Here is a 23,949-nt window from a genome sequence, read left to right as displayed (position 1 = left end):
GGGAAAGTGCATAAGGGTAAAAGAAAGGAAAAGGCCCATGGAGTCCTTTTGTCAGAACCAGCCCCCATCTCCCTCTCCACTGGCAACCGTGAAGTGCAGAGTCATGGCTCTGTATTGGCGTTTGCTGTTGAGCTGAATGTCAAGTGGGCCTGGCCCACACACATCAGATCCGGGAATTGTACCTCCCTGATGTCCGAAGGGGCTGCGTGTGTACGTGTTCTGTGTGAGCGGGCTGGTGTGCATGCATGTGCCTGCGTTCATATAAAGGTTCTGCTTTGGGTCCATCGCTAGACAGAACAAATACAGCTACACAGAGCTGCTGATTAAGGGCTACGCCATATGAAAAACTCAAACAAACAACACCCCATTCCTGAGCTAAACTGTTGCCCTTTTAGTACAGTTACCCAGAGTCTAAGCCCAGAGCAACCAACTCTGGGCCAAATTTCCTGTAAATGGTGGTGTTAAAGGGCGTAACTTACAACCCGAAGGCCAGAAAACTGGGGGTTGCAGCAAGTGAAATAACCATGAAGCGGTGTAAAATAAAGGAGGTCCCTCCTACTTCACCTGAGCTGTATCATTTCACGCTGACATATATTTGGGGGCATTCTGCTTCCTGATCCAAGTCTCACCCTCCCATTTCTTCCCTGTGGCTCCCCGGTCAGTGATTTGACACTGCAATGCTGCATCCTGCCACTGATGGGGACAAACGGGCCTCCTGTTAATGGAACAGGTTCACAACAAGGCTCCTCTCTTATTCCAAATGAGCCCCATAGTGGTCAGTCTCCTGATATGAATACTGTATCTTGTTAACGTGAGATCGACGGGCACCCTTTGTACCAGCCTGCCCGGAGGCCGCTCCCTTGTGACTGATAAGTGGAAACGAGGAGGGAAACACCTTTGGGTGTAAGCACTGGTAGACTGGACCTAATCAACAGGCTCCATGGCTATGGCCCATGAAGTTGGAAGGGATCATGCTGGTTGCTGTCAGCAGGAAGGCGTCACCAGTAGGGGGCACCATTTAGATAGTGGAGAAGCCAGTAAATAGTTATGCAAGGATATGGTGGTCAGGTCCAAAGTGGGAGCTCTCTGGGCCCACCAAAGTCAATGGGAGTCTTTCCATTGACTGCAATCAGGTTCGGATCAGGCCCTGAGTAACTCCAAGGGTTTCCCTAGCCAAGGGTAGGTTCTGTTTGCTCATACACATGGGCAAAGCATAGGAAATTTCACACGGGCCTTTGGACTTCATAGGCAGCATGGATGAAATGGAGCAGAACTGAGGAGTCATTTGTAGAGGAGCTGAGAAGATCCATCTACAAATTGATCTGGCCTCACCACCATTGTATCTGAGCACCTCACAATCTTTAATTGGTTTATCCTCACAACACCCCTCTGAAACAAGGAGTGGTGTTATCCCCATCGTACAGCTGGACCATCAGGAGTTAGATACAAAGTGGCCTCCTGTTACACTGCAGTGAGATAGGGTTGGCTCAGAATGACCTTTGCATTTCAAAGGAGTTTGTCATTTAAAACCTAAAAATATAAAAACAGCAACAATGCTAAAAATGGTTTGGAACCGGAATAAAAAGCAACAAACCAAAACAAAACCATATAAAAAAAACTGGAGGTAGGAACAAAAAAAAATCAAGATGATTCACAGAGTCATAATAACACAGGCAAATTCTTTCTTATCTCAGATGAGAGGACGCTGTAAATTTGCTTTATAGTGTTGAATATTTATGCCAAATATCCTCTTACACTGATTCAGTTTATTCTGTACTTGTTTCAAAGAATCAGGTGGTATTCTACAGCCTTGCAAAAATCTGCAGAGGAAATTAAAGGTGGGAAAAAAGCAGAACTGAACAAATAACAGTTCATGACTTTAAGGGCTTCAGAGGGATTTAATTAAAAGTATTACAAGTTGTTCATTATCAGCATTACAAACATCACAATTATACATGCTGGTTGAAAAGAAAACGTAACCAAAACAGCCAAGACCTAGATGGGCATCCGTATGTGTTGTCCTCTTAAGTAAAACTCCGTTCACACGTTCCCTGGTGCTGGGTCACAGGGACAGCCAAATTTTGCCAGTTGCTGGCTTCTTGCTCATTGCCTAGTGAAAGCCATAAGTCATAATGAGCAGGATCACTGGCTTTTGTTTAACACGCTTTTGATTACCAGATGCTGGGAGGGGAAAAGAAGGGCAGATCACTCCAACTTTCCTGTTCTGTACACTCTCTCTGAAGCTCTGGTACTAGCCACTATCGGAGACAGGATCCTGGGCTAGATGGACCATTGGTCTGACCCAGTCTGACTGTTTTGTTCTAAAGCCCCTGCGTATACTACAACTACGGGCTTGTCCACACAGCCTTTTAGCACACAACAGCAAGCCAGGGTATAACTCTATTGCACTCTACTTGCAGGGCACTAAGCAGCTATGAGGACCCTGCTATCATGCATTAAGAGTTCTGCGCTTTAACTTCATAGCGTCTCTGGCTCCTCTTCCTTTTCAGGTTACAGACAGCTCTGCTAAGGGTAGGAAGATCGGGTTTTCTGTATTTCAATAAGGGTAGGGAAGTGGGGAGTGGTTGATGCTGTGAATGTCATTCAGGTTGTGGCTGGAAAAGATTTACCAAACAAAGCATTTGCACTGTTCCATAAGAGATGGATCAGGCTGGATTCATTGAGTTTCCACTGAAAGTTCAGCTAAGAATGCCTTGACACCAGCTCTCAAGCACTTGTTCTGAGCTTTAGGATCTGCATTGTCCCAGATTCGCACACCTGTCCCAGAAGTTCATATCTCCGTTGAAGCTGTAATATAGAAGGGCTTGCAATGTGAACCATATCAAGCAGGGCCTGGGTGAAGCCCAGTTATTGTGGGAGGACTGGATGGGAATTGAGGGAGAGTGACATAAAGGTGAAAAGTTAGCGCTGTGGTGAAAAACCTCTCCTCTGTCCATTGCAGCAGGAGCTCAGCACAAAGTTTACGAACCACTTAACATCCCACTGAATCCTTCAGGTAGGATTCAGTGGGATGTAACTGACGGACAGGCTTTGTGCAGGTCCCTCTTCAGAGGGGTGAAAATTCAGTGAAGGCAACTTTCAAGAATTTATCACAAGTTTCCTGAAATAAAAGCCCCAGCTGCTAGGATGAAGAGATTGCATGAAAATCTCAGCTTTCATTGGGGGGAAAAAAACAAAAAAACGTGTCTAGCTGTTATAGTTGCAGAGAAAAGAACGAAAGCATGACCTGAATGCACCCTAAAGTCTCAGAAAGCACATAAAAAGAACCAAATTAAAAAAAAAATCTGGGGGCCTGACTTATTTTTGAATGCTTGAGGTTGCGAACACTGTGAAATTCACCTCCAGTGATCAAGAATCCTTAGTGCACACACACTCTCTCTCTCTCTCTCTAGCTCTCCCGTGGGTGTGGGTGTCCACAAAATATGCACATGCAGACAGAGCTGTTAACAATGGCTGAGCTAGAATCGTAATGGCCCCACTGGACTATTTTGAGACCCTAAGCTACCTGCAGCTTTGGACTCTGCACTTTTGATCTGACCAACCTACTCGTACTTTTTGATCGGAGCCCAGTCCCCGGTGCAGGGTCTTTCAGCAGCTTTTGAACACGCATCCCGTGTCCCAAAGCGCCACAGAACAGACGGTTGGTTCCGAAGGCCAAGAGCTAGCCCCACTTTGGGCAGCTCAGAGGAGCTGTCCCTGGAGGCCAGCCCCAATGACCGAGCGCCGCTGCATGCGGAACTAAGCCATGGGAACAGCCCTTTTCATCACAGCCCAGAGAGGCCTCTCAGCACAGACCACAGCCACGTACCTCTGCTGAAGGTGTCCCCTGGCGGTTTGAATCTAGAAAGCGGATACTTATAAAAGAGCTGACGTACATAAAGGGAATGATAACTGGACAGAGGTTATGCATCTTGCTTAAGCATCCCCAGGCACAGCGGTCAATATTTTGCTGATGGTTAGACAATGGAGTATCTATGAGCATTGCTGGGAAAATACTGCCCATCAGAGACCTGCCGTTCAACCAAATATCCTCCAACAATAACACATATTAGAGGCATTCGCTTCCATGCAGGAAAAGAAACAACAACGAAGACTACTACTTAAAAATGCAAACAGCCTCATGTTCCTTTGCCTCTGTTTGGAATGAATACACTGTGGGGCTGATCACAGAAGGACAACGAGCTGGTTCATCAGCATGTACGGCATCGCTAATTTCAGGACAGTCTTTATTACTGGGGTCCATTTTTCCCAGGGACATTGTTCTATTGTTGAAAATAAGACCGAATCATGAAGTTAAGACTCTGATCCAAATCCTAACTTCCCCGCGTGTGGCCTTTTTCCACTCTCACCTGTTAGGGTATGTCTACATTGGAGTGGGAGGTATAGACCTACCTGCCCTAGCTCTCATTAAGCGAGCATGCTAAAAAGGGTAGCGTAGCTGCGGCTGCATGAGTGATGAAATGGACTAACCACCCCATTCCAGAGCAACTATCCTGCTGTTTTTAGTGTGCTAGCTTAATCATAGCTGGGCGGGTACATCTCCTCAAGCTGGAATTTACGCCTCTAACTCCAGTGTAGACATGCCTTTAGAGACAAAGGCTCAAGTCACATCAAAATTGCCAAACTGAATCTGAACAATGGTCTGTCTAGTTCAGTATTCCGTTTCCAATAGTGTCTCGTACCAGATAGTGGCTACCTTATGTCCTGAAACACGAAGGTTTATATATCCCTTATCAGTATTTTATCTAATGTAACTATGGATGTTTTATTGTTCATATAAATACTTAATTCTTTTTAAAATGCTGCTAAACTCTTGGCTCTAACGTTATGTTTTAGCAGTGAGCTCCATGGGTTCTGTCCCAAATGTACAGGAAGCATACATTACCCACTGCAATAGCATTGGATGAACTCATCCAATCACATTCAGTGAGTCAGCTGACACTACTTCACGTGAAAGGGGGGCAATTCTGTAGCCTATGAGCATTAAACAGCCTTCAAAGATACTACAGCACCGTCCATTACTTTTGAAACGGCAAAGTGTAAAGGGCAGCGTGCATAGAGCTATCAGTTATGGGAGGAAAGAGCCTCATGTACAGTAGCTGGTGGTTCAGACAAAATACCGGACATTCTCGTTGGGATGAAAGTCAAGTCTATAATATAAGCACAAGTCATCATTTATTAACTCTTCTGAAGCTCCTAAAGACAGCAAATCAATAAGCCATTTTCATGTCCTTCCAGGCATAGTTTAAATCTTAAATGATCACTATCGGGTTGACTTTACTTGGAATCATTCTCTAAGAAATTGTACTAATTAACAAATGTAATATCTGCAGCCATGTTAATGGTATTGCAACGAATTTGTGCCCACCTACAACTTCACAGCTGTCAACATGCTGCACACTGAGAACATATTCAGAACAGTGGGGATAGAACTTGGATCCTCCTGCTCCAGAAGTCCAAGACCCACCTTCTTGAGCTAAAGGAGACTCACCTTTATGTCCTCTAAATGTTTATAACACACCCAACACTGCGGTATCTCAGTACATACAGCAGTAGAGGGCCTATGAAACACAGTTGAGCCATTCCCATTCTCACCAGTAAATGGCAGCATGCAAACTAGCAGGTTCGTTGAAATTACAGTTGGTTGAAAACTGTTGACAAATCAGAGCTATTCTTCAAACTGAACATGTTTTGCTTCTTTGAAAATGTTCTGGTATCGCAACAAAAATGTCTCAATTTTCAAACTAAAAAAACAAGCAGAATTCTTTTCTGGTTTTCAGTTTTTCATTGAAAAAAAATGAAAAAAGTTTTCCGTTTTTTTAAAGATATTTTTCACAGAAAATCCTTTCCATGTTCCAGCTCTGAGTGCAGTATTGATCTATCGCTGTCACACCAGAGACAGGCATGTGATTTTTGCATGGTTGTCACCTGATCCCAACTACTATATATATAATAAAAAGGACGTGGAGGGCGAAAAGATAACTTAATTCAGTCACGACTAAGCATCTAGCAGGGAAATGGGCCAGGGTGTATAGTGATCACTGCACCGCAAAGTGCAAAAGTGAGAGCATAAGGCAAAAGCTGCTTACAATGCTGACCTCAAAGGCATAATCCTATTAGGCACTGAGCAAGCTCAGCTTCTACCATCTTCAGTGGGGCTTGCTCAGCACTTCTGAGGAGACCTTTCATGACTGGGCTATGAGGGGCTGTCATTAACCCCTCTCCTCCCCCCTTGCACCAGACTTTCCCCATAGAATGGGCTAATCCTACCTTAAACTGTATTAGCTACAGACTTTGGGGGCCTGATTCGCCACTGCCCGGCATCTCCTGCTGCCGTTCGCACCCATGCAAAGGGAGTGCAAAACACAACTGTTCTGATTGGCTGGTGGTATGTCCCCACTTTGCACTAGTGTAAATGGCGGCACCAGGCTCAATGCAATGGCAAATCAAGCCCTGAGCTTGTATTTCTACCAGCGATGAGGAGGGGACATATTTAGACAATGCCATTTCCTAGTCGTCTCTCTGCAACAGGCTCCCATGAAAGGGGAGGCAGGGGGAATTCTGGGTCTTTGATGAGACCTTGTGGAAATAGCCTGCGGGAGGGAGCAAGATCAGGGACCTTCTCCCGCGGTGCACACTTCTGCGCTGATCGTTCTTTTCTGCTAGAGACCGAACAAGATGTCTTTATCATCATCACCATCAACACTGAACCTGATAACTTAGACGGAAACCATTCTAAGGATACAAGCTCCCATAGAGAAAACCACAGGCACCGGAGGGAAGCAATTAGAGCGACCCCGGTACCATGGAGGCAGCACTAACTGCTCAGGTCATGGCCAGCCTCAGCAGCGCTAGGCTGGCCAGGTATCAGGGATTCTATCCTGAAAGCGACACCCATCAGGGGGCTGTGCATAGCTTCCATCGTTTTGATTTCTTTTTTACTTGCTGTTTATAGTGACCCCCTGGGAAAGTGGGACCAACTTCTGGGACCAAACTGGGTTATCCACCATTGGGCTGCGCTGATGGCATTGGCTTCTCCCCTTAACAACAATACTTTGCTCTCCCCTAATGCCTTGCAACCAAAGATTTCACTGCACTTAACATGCTTGAAATAATTAAGCCTAACAGCCACTGCATGAACTAGGTAGCCACTATGACCCCCACTTGGCAGGTGGGCAGCTGTCCGGGGTGCTGGAACAGGGGGACAGGGAGGGGCAGGGGGCCATGGCCCCTTCACTTTTAAAAGTGGGAGACAGAGGGGGGAGGGAGCGAAGAGGAGTGAGTGGGGGGCAAGCTCCTGGGTGGAAGAGGTGCACGGGGCCAGGGCCTTGGGGGAAGGGGACATGAAAGGGGCGGGGCCATGTTTTGGGTGCCCAAGGCCCCCCAGTTTTAGGGAGCTTTCGCTGTCCCTGGGAGCTGCCAACTTTCCCTGGAGCTAGACAGTGGAACCAGGAGTCCTTGCATCCACTCCTGGGCCCTCTTTGCTGGGCAACAGTTTCTCTTTGCAGAGTGAACAAGCCGTGAGCCAAACAAGGAAAGAGCGAAGAGACCTCAAGACCCCCTAGCTAAGAGTTGCATTGGCTTTGCCAAAAGATACACAACAAAGGGCACTGCTCCTTTGGGTCTTAGCGACATGAGAGCAGCCCTTTAAAGGCCACTACCAACAGCACTCGTGAGGGTGGATAAAGAATTCCGATGTGAGGAAAGGAGAAAGTCGAAAGACCAAGGCTTTATCAAACACAAATGTAAGGACAGAATGGAGGATTAAGAAGCTGGATTTTTCATCAATCACCAAAGCTAGGTTAACTCCTAATGCTCCCTCACCTCTGCACGCCGGCCTCTGGTCACTCCAGGCAGCGATCATGTCACTCAGTTTCTTACAGGTGATGCTTTTGGACCCCTGTAAATCATAGCCTTCATTACAGGTGAACTGGATGCTGGATCCTAACCTAGTAGACAGAACCAAAGGGAGCTAATTAGCATTGGAGAGACTACCAAAACAAGAGTTTTGTCCTTTGCCTTCTTTGACGCTTCAGTGATTCGCCATAATGTGAACAACAATAGTTCTCTGGCTTCCAGGGCATAGGATGGGATGAGCAAAGGTCAGTCTCCTTTCTCATGCATTTGCTTGTGTTGGGAGCTCGTTTCCTAAAGCAATTGTAGTCGAATAGGAGATCAGAGCTTTCAACAGGACTTCAGGAGACATTTCCTCAATGCAGAAGCCTAGGTTTGCACCCTAATTCGTTACATGCTCAGCATTTTTACAAATGACAAAATAAACAAGAAAAAAAATCACCTAGTACTGGAAACACTTGTTAATTCCGTGGCTTTAGCGCCAGAGACTCAGATGGTATAAACCAGTGCAGCCCGATTCACGAAAATGGAGTGATGCTGATTTACACTAGCTGAGAATCTGGCCCATAGTATTTAAGGACTCTGTTTGGAGCCCCTCTTCTTCCCTCGCTCAGAAATCCATTTTGTGGATTTCAGGGGGAATTTGATGGTTTCAGGTTAGTCATTTTTAGTGAACAGAACAGCAATCGACAGAGAAATAAGATTAACTATTGCTAATCTGTCATTGCTAACAGCTGGCTGATTTACTCCTGCACACTTCACATGAAGGCCAGCTACTAAAGTAGGACAAAGGCATTGTTTTAAACGTTAGATGAGAACAATTATCCAACAGCACATATGCTTATTGACAAAGGGTTGACACAGTGTTCTGGGAAGCCATCTCAGAAGCCTCTATGGACAGAACTCTGTGGTGACTCATGCTAATGTAAAACAGGGCCTTTTGTTTGTTTGTTTTAAAACATTTCTTTCTGCACTTAACCAAAAGGAAAAAAATGAATTACAAAGAATCCTGATTGCAAAACCTTGGTTACAAGGCTGACTTTGACAAGAGAAAACATTCCTGAGGAGGGGGATTCATTATAATCTCTGCTTGTCATATTATCACATATACACACACACACAATTTTTCTGTGTCACTTATCATTGCAAGATTTTCAGACACAAACCATTTATAGGCGTACAGTGGGTCGCTAAAGAACGAGTATGGAACACACAGAGCCCATATGATGGTTATGAACAGTAGCTTTGTTGCATGCAAAAGAAACACATACAAGGTTCTTACCTAAAATCGTTGCCTATCCTTTTGCCTCTCTCTGGAATCCCAGGATCTGGACACATATTATGTCCCTGGGACACACCAACCTGAGTTACTACAAAGCAAAAACAGCACATACAGAGATAGAATAGCACAGGAAACCATCATCTTACATCGACTGTGTTGGGGTAGGCGGATGTGAAGAGAAAATGGGTAATTGCTAGTTGGAATGCATTAGCTTTTTGTTTTAATTTGGAAAAAAGTGTAACTGAAGTCATTTCAGCTCAATTTATGTACCATGTTTCTCTGCTCAATGCCAGTGAGCAACATGGCTTTCCCTTCGTTACACTACAGAAGCACCATTGTAAAAGAAGTCTTGCATTTTTCAAAATTATACCAATTAAAGAGAATGTTCCCAAAGACCGCTATTAAAAAGGTCACCTGCAGCATGACAAGGTGTGTTCCCAATGCCCATCAAAATGCCACCTGACTGGTGCTGGTGAAAGAAAGCAACTCAATAAAAGGTGGATGTGTGATACAAACTGCCCAAAATAAAAGCCAGTCTGAAGTTTTAAAGCAAGTCATTAAGTTTGAATATGAAAACTTTTATGGAGCAACCTTGATATAGCTGCTTATAAACAAGAGATTTATAAAGAGATAATCAGCACTGAATAAACACATCTGTATGTTTGACCCCTTTCCCATTTCCCCCCGCAAATCCGTCAAATGGCGCAAACAAGCATAGACGCAGAGAATGCATAAACGACAGACGGTTCCCAACGAGGATGAAATGAGCTCTGGCAATATGTTGATTTCAACTTTACATTTTGATAACCACCAAAAATTTTTTTTTCATGTATACGAAGATCAGAAAAGGGACAGTTTTGTCATGGAGTGGCTGAAATCTAGATGATTCAATTTTCTCACGTCGCAGAGGAAAAGATGCAGGGGGAAAAGGTGGCATTTCTCCGCAATGCTGCTGAAGTGATGAAGCATGAAACATAAATGAGCATGCTTCCCTCCTGCCTCAGCCTAAACGAAAGGAAGCCAAACCATCCTCTCAGTTACACGCCAGAATTTATTTAATTAGAGCAGAGGCCTTCAGAGCACTCAAGAGTGGATGGCAATGTGATGGAAAGCATGCCTTTCACACAGCACGTGTGTACCCGCCGCATCAGTGCCACGTGATACCGTGCACACTGCAAACGGTGTGGCGGTGTGGGAATGTGACTCTGGAACAATAGATGCACATGCGCTGTCTGTGGAGACATGGCCCTGCGCACCACTGAGTACGCTGAAGGCAAGAAAGCTGCATTTAGCAATTTTTCACTGTACGGTTAAACGCCACTTTGTTGTTAGGTACTGCGCTTGCCAAGCGGGGGACGCTGCTGCTCTCAGATGGATGGAAGGAGCCATCTGCTTCCAGGGGTTCAAAGCTTCAATCCCAATGCCTTACAAGGAGCTGCTGCTGACACATGCAGGAAGCCTTAATATTAGAGCAAATACAGGTTTTCCCCTTTGGTTCCAGTGCTACCGGAGCATGACTTTGGGGGGTGGAGGTCCTCAGCTGCATGCCGAGGTAGACACATGTCTCTATACAGCTCATCCCCGTAGTATCTGAATGCCATACTTTCTTTGAGAGGCAGGAACAACAAGGCCCTTCTCTTCCCTTTCCTTAATCCTGACATCTTTGCCACTGCTGCTCTACAAGGATTTAAAATATATATAAAACAGATACTTTACCTTCTGCCTCAGCCACAATCCTTTCACTAAACTGCCCCCTTCACCCCAACATGGCATCTGCCTCCCTATCTTCAGGGCCCAGAAGCTCCCCAGGATCTTAGTACAGGGCTTCGTACCCAACTCCTTTGAAACACTGCAGGAGCTACGCAACCACAAGGGGAGATGTGGTGTCCTGCCATCTCCAAGTGCCCTGTTTCACAGGGAAGACGCGGCTTTACGAGCAATCTCTCTTAGAAGCATCTTTCCAACCTTGTGGGTACCGGGGCATCCTCAGAACCCTCTGATTAATTCGTACACACAGGCTCAGGAATGCCAGAGCAGCCAGGGAAACAAGCAAAAGAAACAGCAACAATATAGTGGTCAATGCTTTATTTCCTGTTGGCTACACTTTATAACAACAAAATTTGCTGCCACCTTTTATATATCCTGGGGACTCCGAATGTGTGGAGAAGTTGAGAGGGAACTTCTCCTTAGAGAAGGAGATTGTGCCATATATATTTGCAATACAGTGTCAGATTAGACAGCAATCATCTGATAATGTAGGCAGCCATTAAAAAAACCCTGTTTGCTGAATGGGCACCTCCATGAGTTAACAGAGCTGCCAGATACCCAGTGGTTTCTCCTTCACAGAGATTTATGAAAATATTTCCTTTGGTTATGAGATGTGAGAATTTGTACCATCCGTCCCCCACTCCCCCTCTGAACATCATGCTCAAACACACACAGCTCCTCAAAGCAAAACACAGATGAAAGCGCCATGTTTTACCTGGATTTCTATTGAAATGAATGTGGTGTAACTTGGATTTGAAATCATAAAGAGGGCCCAGAGTTGCTGGAGGGGTCTGCCAGTTTCAAGAAATATATCAAGGCAACTGGCCTGAATTTCAGTCTTAAGCAAACCCCGAACTTAGGAAAGCACTTTGTATTTTGGTGCAAACATTTTGCACAGCTCTGATAGTCTGAAACAGGGCGCAGAAGCTTTAGAATAGAACGTGTACGCAACCTGGAAAACCAGCTGAATGACAAAGGTAATTTCTCTGAGACCTGAAGCCAACTGAGGGATGCATTAAACTGCAACCCAGCACAGTGGCTCAGACAGGGGCAATCCAGCCAGACCTGTGCTCCTTCAGTCTTAATACCATGCAAGTGATCCTTATGGTATACTGAAAACCAGGCTACTAAATGCACCATGTGCTGCTAAACGGGATGCATTCCTGGGCTGCTGATCTGCTACGATGCAGCGCACCTTGAAAGTGCAGCATGTAACAAGACACTGAATTGTGTCTAAATTAGCTCTGTTATTACACAGTGGCAAGAGGAAGGGTCAAGTGGTGTCTGGGGGCCCTTAGGCAAGGCCCACACCACCAGGTACAAATACTTATCCCCACCATCTCTCTACATTTTTAGCAGAACAGGGACTTGAACCCCTCTCTCAAGTCCCTAGTTACTGTCCTAACCACTATACCACCCTTTTTTGACAAACTATCCTAGGATACCCCTTATTTCAGCTCACTGAAGCCTCTAGCAGCTGTGATCCAGGATCATCTTGCAGCCTGAGAGATTATCCCTGGCTATTAATTATCTTTGTGGGTCGAACAATCCCGAGGCGTCCACCTGCTTGTGAAAATATCTTTGGCAAACACAGCTCAAAAATAGCCAAGAAGGGCAAATAAGCAGCTAGTGCTCTGGTTTTAAACACATGCATGCTTGTTTTGACTGTGCAGAAGTGAAAGAGGAGCCCACTTTGTATTTCAAGCCAGAGAGTGCCTCTGCTGAAGGGGGTGAGGGATAGCTGAGTGGTTTGAGCATTGGCCTGCTAAAGGATTGGCCTTCAATCCTTGAGGGGACCATTTAGGGAGCTGGGGCCAAAAAAAAAAAAAATTACATTTGGATGATTGGGGATTGGTCCTGGTTAGACTAGAGAACCTCCTGAGGTCCCTTCTAACCCTGTGATATTCTGTGAAAGTGCTTTGTGTGTCCTTGGAATTAGCAGCAAGGAAAGATGGACATGGGGCTCCAGCAATAAAGGCCTCTGCCAAAACAAACAGAAAGGTCAGGGTAAAATGTCCTCCAGGAACAAGGGAGCATGTTTTAGGAAAGGCATTACTTTCACTGGAAACATTTCACAAAAAACAAAACCAGCAACAAATATCTGCCTCCCAGAGGGACTCTTGAGCAGGACATCAGCTCTTTAAAGATGGAGGCGGTACTTGTGGGAATAACTTCATCCATCAGTGCTACCCAGTGGGGTGATGAAAGTGCTGGAAATAACAAATCACTTGTGGGAAAGGAGAGGTCTGTAGGGTGGGTCAATCAAGTCACTTCATTTTCCTTTGGGTTTCTTAACTCTATTTTGCCTCCCTGCACCCATGTGATATGAATTACCCACCTCAAGGCAAATATGCTGGGCCTAACTTTCATGTGCAGAGATTTTGCAACGATGAAAAAGAAATGGTCTATGGCCCCGGGGGGGTGGGGGGGGGAGAAGAGAGAGTGGGTGTTGACCATATTTGCAATGTACAAATCACAAGTGTTCAAGGTGATAAACACTAAGATTTCTTTTCATTCCTATGCCTTTTCCAAGACCAAAAATGCACTGTTGTGCAGATATGCACACAACGTATGTGCCACGTGCTTTCCAATACTTTTACTGGGGACGGGGTCAGCATTTAAGCACTCGAGTTCTCAAAGCATCTTGCAAAGCAGATTCCAACACCACAGACAACACGTATCCCCCTACCCCATCCTCTTCTTTTCAGCTCTCTAAAAAGACAACAACATTATCCACGTATCCTCCACAGTTACTTGTCCCAAGCAGATTTAAAAGCCATTCCATGGAATTTACTAAGCCCCATACAAGATGACGGTGCAACTGGAACCCAGCGGCCTATCGGAATTGATACGAGGAAGTGGGGCACCAAACAGAGTCACGTATAACCCCAAGGCATCAGAGGAGCAACACTCAACTATCCATCACATCTGTGACTACTGGAAATGGTTATTTCCCTGTATGCTAGCATGTTATTCACATAGTAAAGGACAGATAAGCCAGCAGGTGGGGTGATAAAATAGGAAGCAGGGGAAGAGAGAAAAGTCACCCGGATGTCGTGGTAGTTGGAATATTATAAATGTCAGCATGGGAGTGATAGAGAAGGAGGGGAGAGGATGCATTGGATGGCTCACCCACAACTCTTGCTTCTGACTATCATGCACAAACCTTCCCTCTTCTGTTATTTATTTATTTTTAAATAGAGAGAAATGTCTTGATTTAACCCTGCACGAGGCTAAAATCCATATTTGCCATGCTGACAATTTGCTTTCATTTTACAAGAGGTTTGACTGAGCTGAGCTCCAGGCTCTGGCGTTGTCAATGAATTCTTCAAGGTTACTGGGGAAACAATAAGCCTCGATCTTAATGAACTGTTGACTTTATAAATTACAGATTTGAGAGTTTTCTTCCCTAAAGGGTTGGGGGGGGGTTTCTTCTCCCCCTCCTTCCCTCTTCTTCTCCTTATGCCAACTCTAATTTCTTTCCATCCCTTATTCAGAAGCAGCCAATTGTGATTGCATTGTTTGCCAAAGTAATTTACTCCTTCTACTGAAAGAAGAGCTAAAGAGGATGATCCCTCAATTTTTTCCCTCATGTTCATAAAGGAATTTCATTGATGCCTCTCCTGGGGGCAGCTTTCTATTGAATTTAGGATTGTTTAATATGAGCTGCAAGATAAAAGAGAAGTATTTAATAGAGAGGTACAACCTCCCTCCCTCCCCCCCCCGCCCGAAAGTTTCTCCGTGCGAGGAAAGCAGAGAAGAGATGCAAGCAATCTCTTCTGTTTAAAAATAGGATTTCAGTAGCCATCATGTTCTGAAGAGGTTAAAATTAAGCTGGATGATTTCTAAGGGTATGACTACAGGGGAAAAAAGGGGGTATTTTTAACTTGGCTTAATTAACTTGGGTTAAAATAGCAGTGAAGACAAAGCAGCTCAGCTTTTAACTCGGGTTAGCCTGAGTTCAAACCCAGGCTCTTCTAAACTATGTCCACACTGCAGCTGGGAGCGTGAATCCAAGTCTAGGTAGACGGACGTGTGTCAGCAGGGCTCACGCTAGCGTGCTGAAAATAGCTGGGTAGACTCTGCCATTCAGGCTGGAGTTAGGCTTGAGAGTCCGAGCTCCAGCCCCAGCTATTTTTAGGGTGCAAGCATGAGCCTGCCCACACAAGTTTGTCTCCCAGCTGCTGTGCAGATGCACCTCGACAGGCTTTGATTTGAGCTTGTAGCCTGCGTTCAAAGGGGGCTTCAGGGCTGCAGGGGCTTCACTGCTATTTTAACCTGAGTTAACTAACCCAAATTAAGAATACCCTTCTTTTTCAGCTCAGAAATACCCTAAGAGGCAAACTCTGCTTCCAGTTACTCCCATGCAAACCTCTGTCCAATAACAGGGTGAAGAATTTACTTCTCAAATATAAAGAGATGATCCCCTGATAACATACTCTAGCAAAACAAAGCAAATGCTTACTGTGGTCCCAATCCAAGAAAGCACTTCGGCACTTAGGTATCTTTAAGCATGTGAGTGGATCCCACTGAAATCAGTGGTTCAAGATCAGGCATTGAACTCTTCACGTGCTTCAAGCTATGCAGGTGCTACTAGGTTTGAAGGATTTGGGACACAAGGGTTTGATATTGTGAGGTGCTGGCCACTTCCACCAAGGTTCTAGAAACTTTCAGCTTCATGACTTTCCTGGGACCCCCACCCTCTCATTCCTATCAGGGTTCCAGGGCCAGAGGGTTCACAGGGACTCGAGCATGTAGACTTCAGAGAAGGCCTCCATTACAGCAGGGAGCATGCATCATGCTTAAGATACAGATTTTGAAATCAGCATACAAAAATAAGGGTAGAGGATAAGATCACACAACCCACATATGATCTCACATCACATGACTCCGACATGGCTTCATGGAAAGGAGACACCACTGTCTGGATGGTTTCCATCCGTGTCTGTTTTGTTCCAAATCTCCAAACGGACCCTGCAATTTTAGTCTGTGTTTACGCGGAAAGGTGTCCATGTGCTACATGCCATATCTGGTTACCCCAGAACAGGAGGGTCTTCCAAACCCACGTCACCGCCCTCCACTCTCTCTCTCTAGAATAGATCAAAGTAAATGCACAGATCCAGAGACCTCTTCTGAACACCAGGGATCCAGAAATCCAGAGTATCCAGAAATCCAGAGTATCCAGAAATCCAGCATCACAAATGTTTCCAGCTTCTAACCATCTCAGACTTTGATGAGAAACTGAATTTACTCGTAATTTACAAGAGACACATTTAGAGTATTCCTCCCTTCAACCTCTATTTTCAACGTTGGATGCCTACCGCTAGAAATTCAGAGCCTGGTACTCTGGTGCTTCTGCAGTAACTTACGCCAGTGCAATGCGTCTGTAGAATGCTCCCAAACCAGAATGGTGATGATGTACATTTGTATGGCATGCACTTCGCACTGGTGTAAATGACTGCACAAGGTACAGGGTAATGGAGAACCAGACTCTAAAATTGATAGTTAAGCATCTAATTAAGTGAGCTGTTTTTCACAAGTGATGAACACCCAGCAGCTCCCGATGACTTGGCTAGAATCTAGGTGCTGCTCAGCACCTCTGAAATTCTTTTAATTCGGATCTTAGCAAGTTGGAAAATGCCCTTACTGCGCACACCTCTTTCCAATAAGATTCAGCAGCAAAAGTTTAGGAATATCCTGCAGACAGATCAGAGAAACTTACTTCTGTTATTTTTGTATTTACGCAGCAGAGGAAGGAAAGATGCTCTAGAAAAGATGCTATCCGTGTCAGATAAATAAGGACAAAATACACATATTGTACACAATATCCATGCCACTCCGCAGCTTCGGGAATGCTGCAGATATTGAAAGAAGTTTCTCTCTCAATTAGTATCAGTGACAGAAACGCGACTCCGAAAACATAATCCCCTAAGTGAAGGCTCAGCTTTAAGCTACATTTCTTCTGCTTATTCTCCAAAGCAATTTTAAAAAGCATGTTTAAAAGAAAGATGTCCAATCCATTTTAGGGGAAGTGGACAATAAGTAGCCGATGTAAAATGTCACATTGAAATGTTCCATCATCGTTCAATGCAATACAATTTGCACCAGGACTTGTAGATAAAATTATTTCCCATTTTTATTTCTCGGCACACAAGAGACATGCTTAAGGGTGTGAAATACAGTTTGCCTCCAGTGGGTCATGTGAAACTTGCAGGCTTAAATCTAGACAGTTGGAAACTGGCAGCCATCCATGGCGACAGTTCAGCAAAGCAACAATTCTCTGAAAGACCTGCAGGATATTAAGAACATAGCTGTAGTCTGCCTTATCCTTGGTACAAGCTTCTGTAAAGTGGAATTATTGGAAAGGTGCAATGTACAGCAGAAAATATTACCTGTAGGAAAGGGGTTAGCACTAGCCTTTATATAGACATGTTATTAGAAACGTCTGAGAAGCAAGCCACGTGAAATTGTAGTGGCACAAAAAACAAGCTCTGTGGTTCTTTAATCATCCCTTTCAACTGTACTACCGTCTCTAATAAGTTACTTATATATATATGAGGGGAAGGTGGGAGAGACATGGTTAGGTATGCAAGGAAAACCGCCATGTAAGGAGATTGTAATGGTTTAGAATCCATAAACAACACTTCCTGGTGCCACAGCCTCTTGAGTCAGCATTTCTGAAGTTGAGAATGTGCTAAAACCAAATGCGCAACAGCAGCAGGCTGTACTAGACCAAGTAAATCTGAGGCAATGAACAAGGCACAGTTGAGAGCGATTTACCCTGAATGGGCTGAATACCCAATGCCCGTGGCAGACTCCAAGCTGGTAACAGAAAGGAATTTGGGTCATAGTTTCTGACACGTATTTTTAGATCAACTGCTTGCAAGCTAATCTGCCTCCCATGGCTTCAGGGGGCAGCTGTGTCTTGTGCAAAATTGGCACCATCTAAGGCACTGGACTGACAGCCCTGGTGACGAGTCGCGTATCCATTGGATGGGGACAGTCTGAGCCGAGTCTGCATAACTCTCTATTTCCCACTTATTTCTCAGCGCTTCTGCTGAGATGGCCACCTAGAGGGCCACTGGCGGGGGTAGCCTTGTATTATGGAAACCAGAGTCGGAACCAACTGTCACTGGATCGCTGAGCAGGCAACCACAACATTCAATTCTTAGCCCATGCCTGGATTCATCATTATTTTGCTACTCTAGGTTTTCTGAATCACCATAATGATCAATGACAACTGGTAGAGTTAGGGAGTGGAGGAAACCCAACGCTCCTGACCATGTCAAATGGGGGAAGCCCTGCACCCCTTCCATTAAGAAAACAAATTCTTTGTCTGGAATACCTGTGTGTGAGCAAATTATGATTCCAATCCAGGCCAAGGCTTTTCTCTAGATAAGGACCTCCACCTCTTTTGAGGTGTCCAAAACAAAATGTATCCCCATCCCCACATCCCCCCTCAATGCCCACCTCTCTAAGAGTTCCAGTGTCCAAACCAACACCAAAGTGAATGGTACCTTCCAACACACGTTAACCATCAATGCATTGACTGGAACGTTGATGGTAGCTTCTTGGATCAGGCAAACTCCTCTTGGCTAGAATCTTTCATAGGGACAGAAGTATCTTGGGCACATGGATTTTCCATCCCAATAAAATCCCACTTGTTTTCTCTAACAATGCCTAACTAGCCCATTTCGCCTCCTTCCAGAGTAACCAGCGGGCATCAACACACCTGTGTTAAGGCTAGAACTGAGCCAAGGAGCAGAACTTCATTTCAGATAGATGCTCAGTGATATATTATATTTTTTTCATTGTGTCCATTTCTCTCTTAACTGAATTTCCCCTGCTGGAATTACAGATGCAATATATCAAAATGGTTCATCTTGGATGGGCATTGTGTATTACGCAATGGATGAGCAATTATTTTTCCTCACAATGATTAATTCATTCCAAAAGGGCTAAATTTTGTCAAGATCCAAATTTATCCAAAATTCAGCTCAACTCTGAACCAAACCTTTCCTACTTAATCTCACAAAGGGTAGAGAGGGGGCCCTTTAAGAGCACAGTCACCTGTCTAAAAACATAAGCCTAATGACGTTCTGAATGTCACTTCTGATTTACAAAGTTGCAAGGACCAAATGGGTTCACCTACTGGAGCAGGAAACCATACTGGGGACAAAATGACATTCTAGGCACCTCTCTAATAGACTTCATCTGCTATACGCATTTTGCATAAGAAACTGACAGAGATGTGGGATGCAGCTGAAGTTTGTATTTCAGTGACTAGTCCTTTCATAGCAAAGTGTTATGATTTTTTCTGCAGGGAGGTATAATTAAGTCAAATAACTTGCAAAGAGAGCAAAGATGCGATTAGTGTCACAGTTATTGTTACATCTTCACTAAACTTTCTGTCTGTAGTCTCCTCATTGCAGCTCTGACTCCTCTTACTTTTACACTAGATACATGCATTTGTTTTCAAATTCATTTGCATTTGGATACTCTTAAGACTAAAGAAAACACAAAAGTAATGAACCCCTACCTGGTATTTAGCAACAGATATATGTATACAGTATATATACACATACACACATGCACCAGCTCCCCTGCAGTCCCAGTTTAAGGAGTTAGTACATGTTTGTGAATAGAGCACTGGAAGGAGGTGATGTGGTAATGCCAGGGGGAAGGAGGAGGGATATACATTAAACCTTTTAAGAGTGAAAAAATTTTAGAGATTATTGTCATATGAAATGTTCAGGGAGATAATCTTGCAAAGAGTGCAAATCTAGGAGCAGCGAAACTTACACACTGATGTCTTCTGATTATTGTCCTTGCTGGGCATCAGCTTCACTCCTCGGGATTTCAGCTCAATCTGCTTCTTGACTGGAAAGAGATTTTAACCAAAAAAAAAAAAAAAAAAAAAAAGGTTTAGCTAGATTTTAAGGATTACTGATTTGATTCAGAGACTTCAAAGCACCAATTTTTTTAGGCATCCCCTGCTAACACAGTGTTTGTACAGCACCTTGCACAATGTGGCCCTGATCCTGAGTAAAACCAAGCAAAATAATAAAATGCCCCCAGGTCCCAGAATTCACAATAACCCTAGCATGATTATTTATCTCAGCTTCCATAGCAAATAGTTTGATGTTGCCTATTTATTATTCCCATTGAATTGGCCAATCAGGAAGCAAAATCAATAACTTGTGACTTAGATGACCAAGAGACACAGTATGAATAACCAACAGTGAATAATCCGTGTGCCAATAAATGCGTGGGGGTGGCTCCAAAGGAATGAAGCTGCACCATTGTAAACTCTCTAATGTAGCTGCTTGAGGTCACCTTAATTAATCCACCCCCAACTACGTAGGTGGGAGAACTTCTTCTGCACAAATAGCACTGTCTCCACTGGCACTTAGGTCCGTGTAACTATTGTCGTTGCGGGGCGGGGGGGTGGCTTTTTCACAAGCAGTAGTGCCATGTTTGGGAGGCTAGGAGAGCAGATTTTAGTGGGGTTTTGGTTTTGGTACGGGAAAAGAGTAATCTTGCCTCTGAAAGCAAAGCGCCCAGAGTCATTTGACAAGATTCTTTCCATTGTAGTTTTATTTTCATCTATTCAGCCAGTTTATATTTCATCTCAAGTGGTTCCCTTTGTGCACTTTATTGTTTCATGCTTTCATCTCTACACTAGCACATTTCTAAAGGTTGTCAAGAAAAATTATGACTAAAACTAGGGGGAATTTTAATCAACGTGTGTGTGTGTGTGTGTGTGTTAAAACAAAACCTGTTAATACATCTGTGTGCTAGAACTTCAGGCAGGGAGATGTCAAATACCTTTTCTTGACGCTTACCCCAAGTAACACGTTCTCTGCCCTACATGTCTGTTGGCACCTTTTCACTTTTTCATGAGCCTATTGCATTTTGAGGGATTTTTTTCCTTATCTTTAAATAAAGCAATCAAAATATCAAGCTGAGATCAGGTCCACAGTCATAAATATATAAGTATGTGGGCTTAGGCAACTCCTGTCTTTCCTACAAGCATTAATGGCTTTCATCTTTTGGGTGGGGCAAAATAATGAACAGTATGCTGATTTGAGAGGAAAACTTAACACACACAAATCTTGTTTAAATATAAACCAGTTGCAGATATGCTAAGGAATACACCTGTCTCAGAATGCCTTAACTGACAATACTCCTCTAGGGTCATATAGCATACTGACGCCTGGATATAGGCAATCCAGTGTCTCCTGAGTCCTTAGTTAACAGCAAACCTGCTGCATGCCAAAATGCTAAGTTCATCTGCAAAATCCCAGACTGTTTTGGGAAGCCAAGGAGCTATTTCTACCTCAGCGAATCGGTAACTTTCCAAAATTTCCCTCAACTTTGGAAAAATCGCAGTCTCACAGTTAATGTTTTGTTCATTCTTTGACCTGTACATTTTACAACATTGGAGAAACTTGGGAAAGAAACAGAAGAAAAAGGGGAAGGAGGATGGTGGGAGAGGGGGGAAAAAAGTGACAGGAAAAAAAAAATCCCAAAAAACCCAGGACATTACTCGTTTGATTGCAATCAGTGTCAAAAAGGAAAGAATGGGAAAAATGAAAACTGGAAACCTTGAATTGTTTTGGTTTTCAAAAACTGAAACTAAATGCAAATTTCCAGCTAGCAATGAGAACTGAAAAAGCATGAGGTGATCTAACACATTCCAGGCACTAGAGGGCAGTGGTATTTAGATACACTGTTAAAGGCACAGGGCAAATTTAGTTCTGATGTAAGAAAATGATTGAAATCCTGTTGCATTTGGTCTGGGTTTTTCCCATAAAACCTTTTCATATAGAAGCAGGTCAAAAGAGGTCTAATGCTAGTCTCAGGGGACCATGATGGTGAGGGAGGGAAGAATCTCTTTGGAAAGTATATGTGGAGTAAACAGTCTGTGTGAAGACAGCAAAGCATCGCGTGGACACTTCACAAATGGCTAGGAAACAAGCATAGCAATTCGAAAGCATCTGTTACTTACACTAACCAGTAACCCACTCTTTACAGATCCATATTTACCATCATTCCACAAAAATTGGAGGTAATTCCTATCAGCGTAAACTATTCGCAACAGAAATGCAGATCCATTTAACCGGATGTTATTTATACTGAAGGAATTAATCCTTTGCCGCACACCGAATCCCCTGTCAGAATCTTCACTGGCTAAGGAGTATGCAAATACTGGTACTTTAGATCCAATCTTGCAAATCATCTCATGGATGGAATATGCCCCTGTATAATATATGACATTGGGCTACAAAGACTACCTGTGCCCTCTGTACAGATGCACACTGTACACTAGTCAGCAGTCCTTTCCACAATGTTTTAAACCAGGCCAGGATTTAGGGGAGCCCTTTGGGGTGGCACTGTGCTGTATTTAGTGAGCCTGGGAGCTAGAGAACCGGAGAAAAAGGCAGGCTCTCTCTGCAACCTGCAGCCTCAATGAAGAATCTCTTTCATATACAGTATAATGGAGTCCTTTCCCATCTCTATTGCAGGAGAAATTCCTACACAAGTCTGCAGCATCACAACAGAACTGGAGCTCTCAGCTCGAATGCCAACACTGCAGTGCAGTAATGAAGGGTTGATGCATGGCTAGAAGTGCTGTAATTTGGCCGAAATTTAAATTGAGGTCCCATTCTACCTGCCCCAGCTGACTCTGCAGGCAGAAGTTAATGATCCTCTGGCACTTACCAGGCAACTAAGGGACAACCCCATAGTCCTGGGCAACATTCCCTCTCTGTCAATAAAATACAGTCAACTCCAAATGTCTGAAGTGCCATTTGAGCTATTACAGGATGCATAATGGCTCCTGACTTTACGAGATCTAACTCATTGCTTTGTAAAATGCTTTGGGGCACCTTAAATAAGAAAGGAGCTTTATAAAACCAAATTCTCCTCTACTTCCTGCACGGCTTCATCATGCATCTTATTGTATGAGTGACATTTGAGGATTTTTTTTTTGTAGCTCTGAAATGCACACAGATAAAAATGAATCTTTTGCCTGTCATATGCTCGCAGGGAATTCATCAACTGATCGAACACATCTTTTTCTGTCCTTCATCTTTGAAAAGAAATTTCTAATTTTACAGGGAAATTTAATGCTTTCCATCCACAGCTCCACACCTGACTGACACCAGTGGGACAAACAGCCTTTATGGCGGACTCTGTGGGCGTGGCTGGGATATTCTCTCGTTAGCTCCTTTTGACCCAAGCAGCCCGTCAAAGTTCAGGGCCTTGCAAGTGTTCTAGATGAGAACAGAAACGGATAGTGGAGTCTTTTGATGTGGTCTTGTTTATTTACAAGAAACGTACCAAGTCCTGTTTCTCTGGACACAGTAGGAATCAAAGTGCAGGAGACAGTTTCTTTGTTCGCTGTCCCAAGCCTGCCTTTCCAGCTGACGCTTTGTACCCAAATAGACTTTTCTCTTAGCTTTATTTTAGGGCAACATTATTGTGCTTCCACCCTGCGGCTGCTTGGCTCTCTCTCTCTGCTTCTGTCTCTTTCGGTCCCTGTGTATCTCTCTGCTTGTGCTGCCTCCATCCCATCACACACACAAAGACACACACACAAACAATGCCCTGTGGAGCTTCCCGCCCACAAAGTCCAAATTACTGGGCAAGTTCACAGAACCCCTTTGGCTGAGGTGGGACTGTTTTGCGGTCTCTCACAGCTATCGTACATGAGGGATGGAGGTCAGAGATTTAGACAAGGTTTAACCCAACACACCTAACGCTTTACAAAGGATTGACAGTGCTTCTGAAGTGCAGAACAACTGCAGCGCCCAATGGCTTCAAAGAAGCAATGCACACACACAACTACAACTGAAGTCAGGGGGTGCTGCAGGTGCTCATGGCCTGTGCAAATCAGGTCCTCGGCTGTCTCGAATTGGGCATTTAGTCAGACCCCGATTCAGGAAAGCAATTAAGTGTATGCGTAAGTCCTATTGAAGCTGATGGAACGTCAGCTATAAGCGTAACTTGAAGAGCGCGCT

At 44.2% G+C, this 23,949-nt stretch overlaps 1 protein-coding gene across 4 annotated transcripts in view; it reads right to left on the bottom strand.

The window, feature by feature from the left end:
* CSMD2 (CUB and Sushi multiple domains 2) overlaps nucleotides 1–23,949 on the bottom strand; it is a 549,151-nt gene that overhangs the window by 250,857 nt on the left and 274,345 nt on the right. For 3 of the 4 annotated variants that reach the window (XM_048825804.2, XM_075121410.1, XM_048825805.2), the window contains exons 7-9: nucleotides 19,727–19,804; nucleotides 9,158–9,245; nucleotides 7,846–7,970 (exon numbers count right to left, since the gene is read on the bottom strand). In XM_048825804.2, the coding sequence (XP_048681761.2) occupies nucleotides 7,846–7,970; nucleotides 9,158–9,245; nucleotides 19,727–19,804 (291 nt within the window). The remainder of the gene's footprint in view (nucleotides 1–7,845; nucleotides 7,971–9,157; nucleotides 9,246–19,726; nucleotides 19,805–23,949) is intronic. The other variant, XM_048825806.2, reaches the window with a different exon arrangement.

Source organism: Caretta caretta, chromosome 19, assembly GCF_965140235.1.
Source record: "Caretta caretta isolate rCarCar2 chromosome 19, rCarCar1.hap1, whole genome shotgun sequence".
NCBI lineage: Eukaryota > Metazoa > Chordata > Testudines > Cheloniidae > Caretta > Caretta caretta.
Note: the sequence above shows the minus strand (reverse complement) of the source record. Positions and strands in the feature narration are given on the sequence as shown.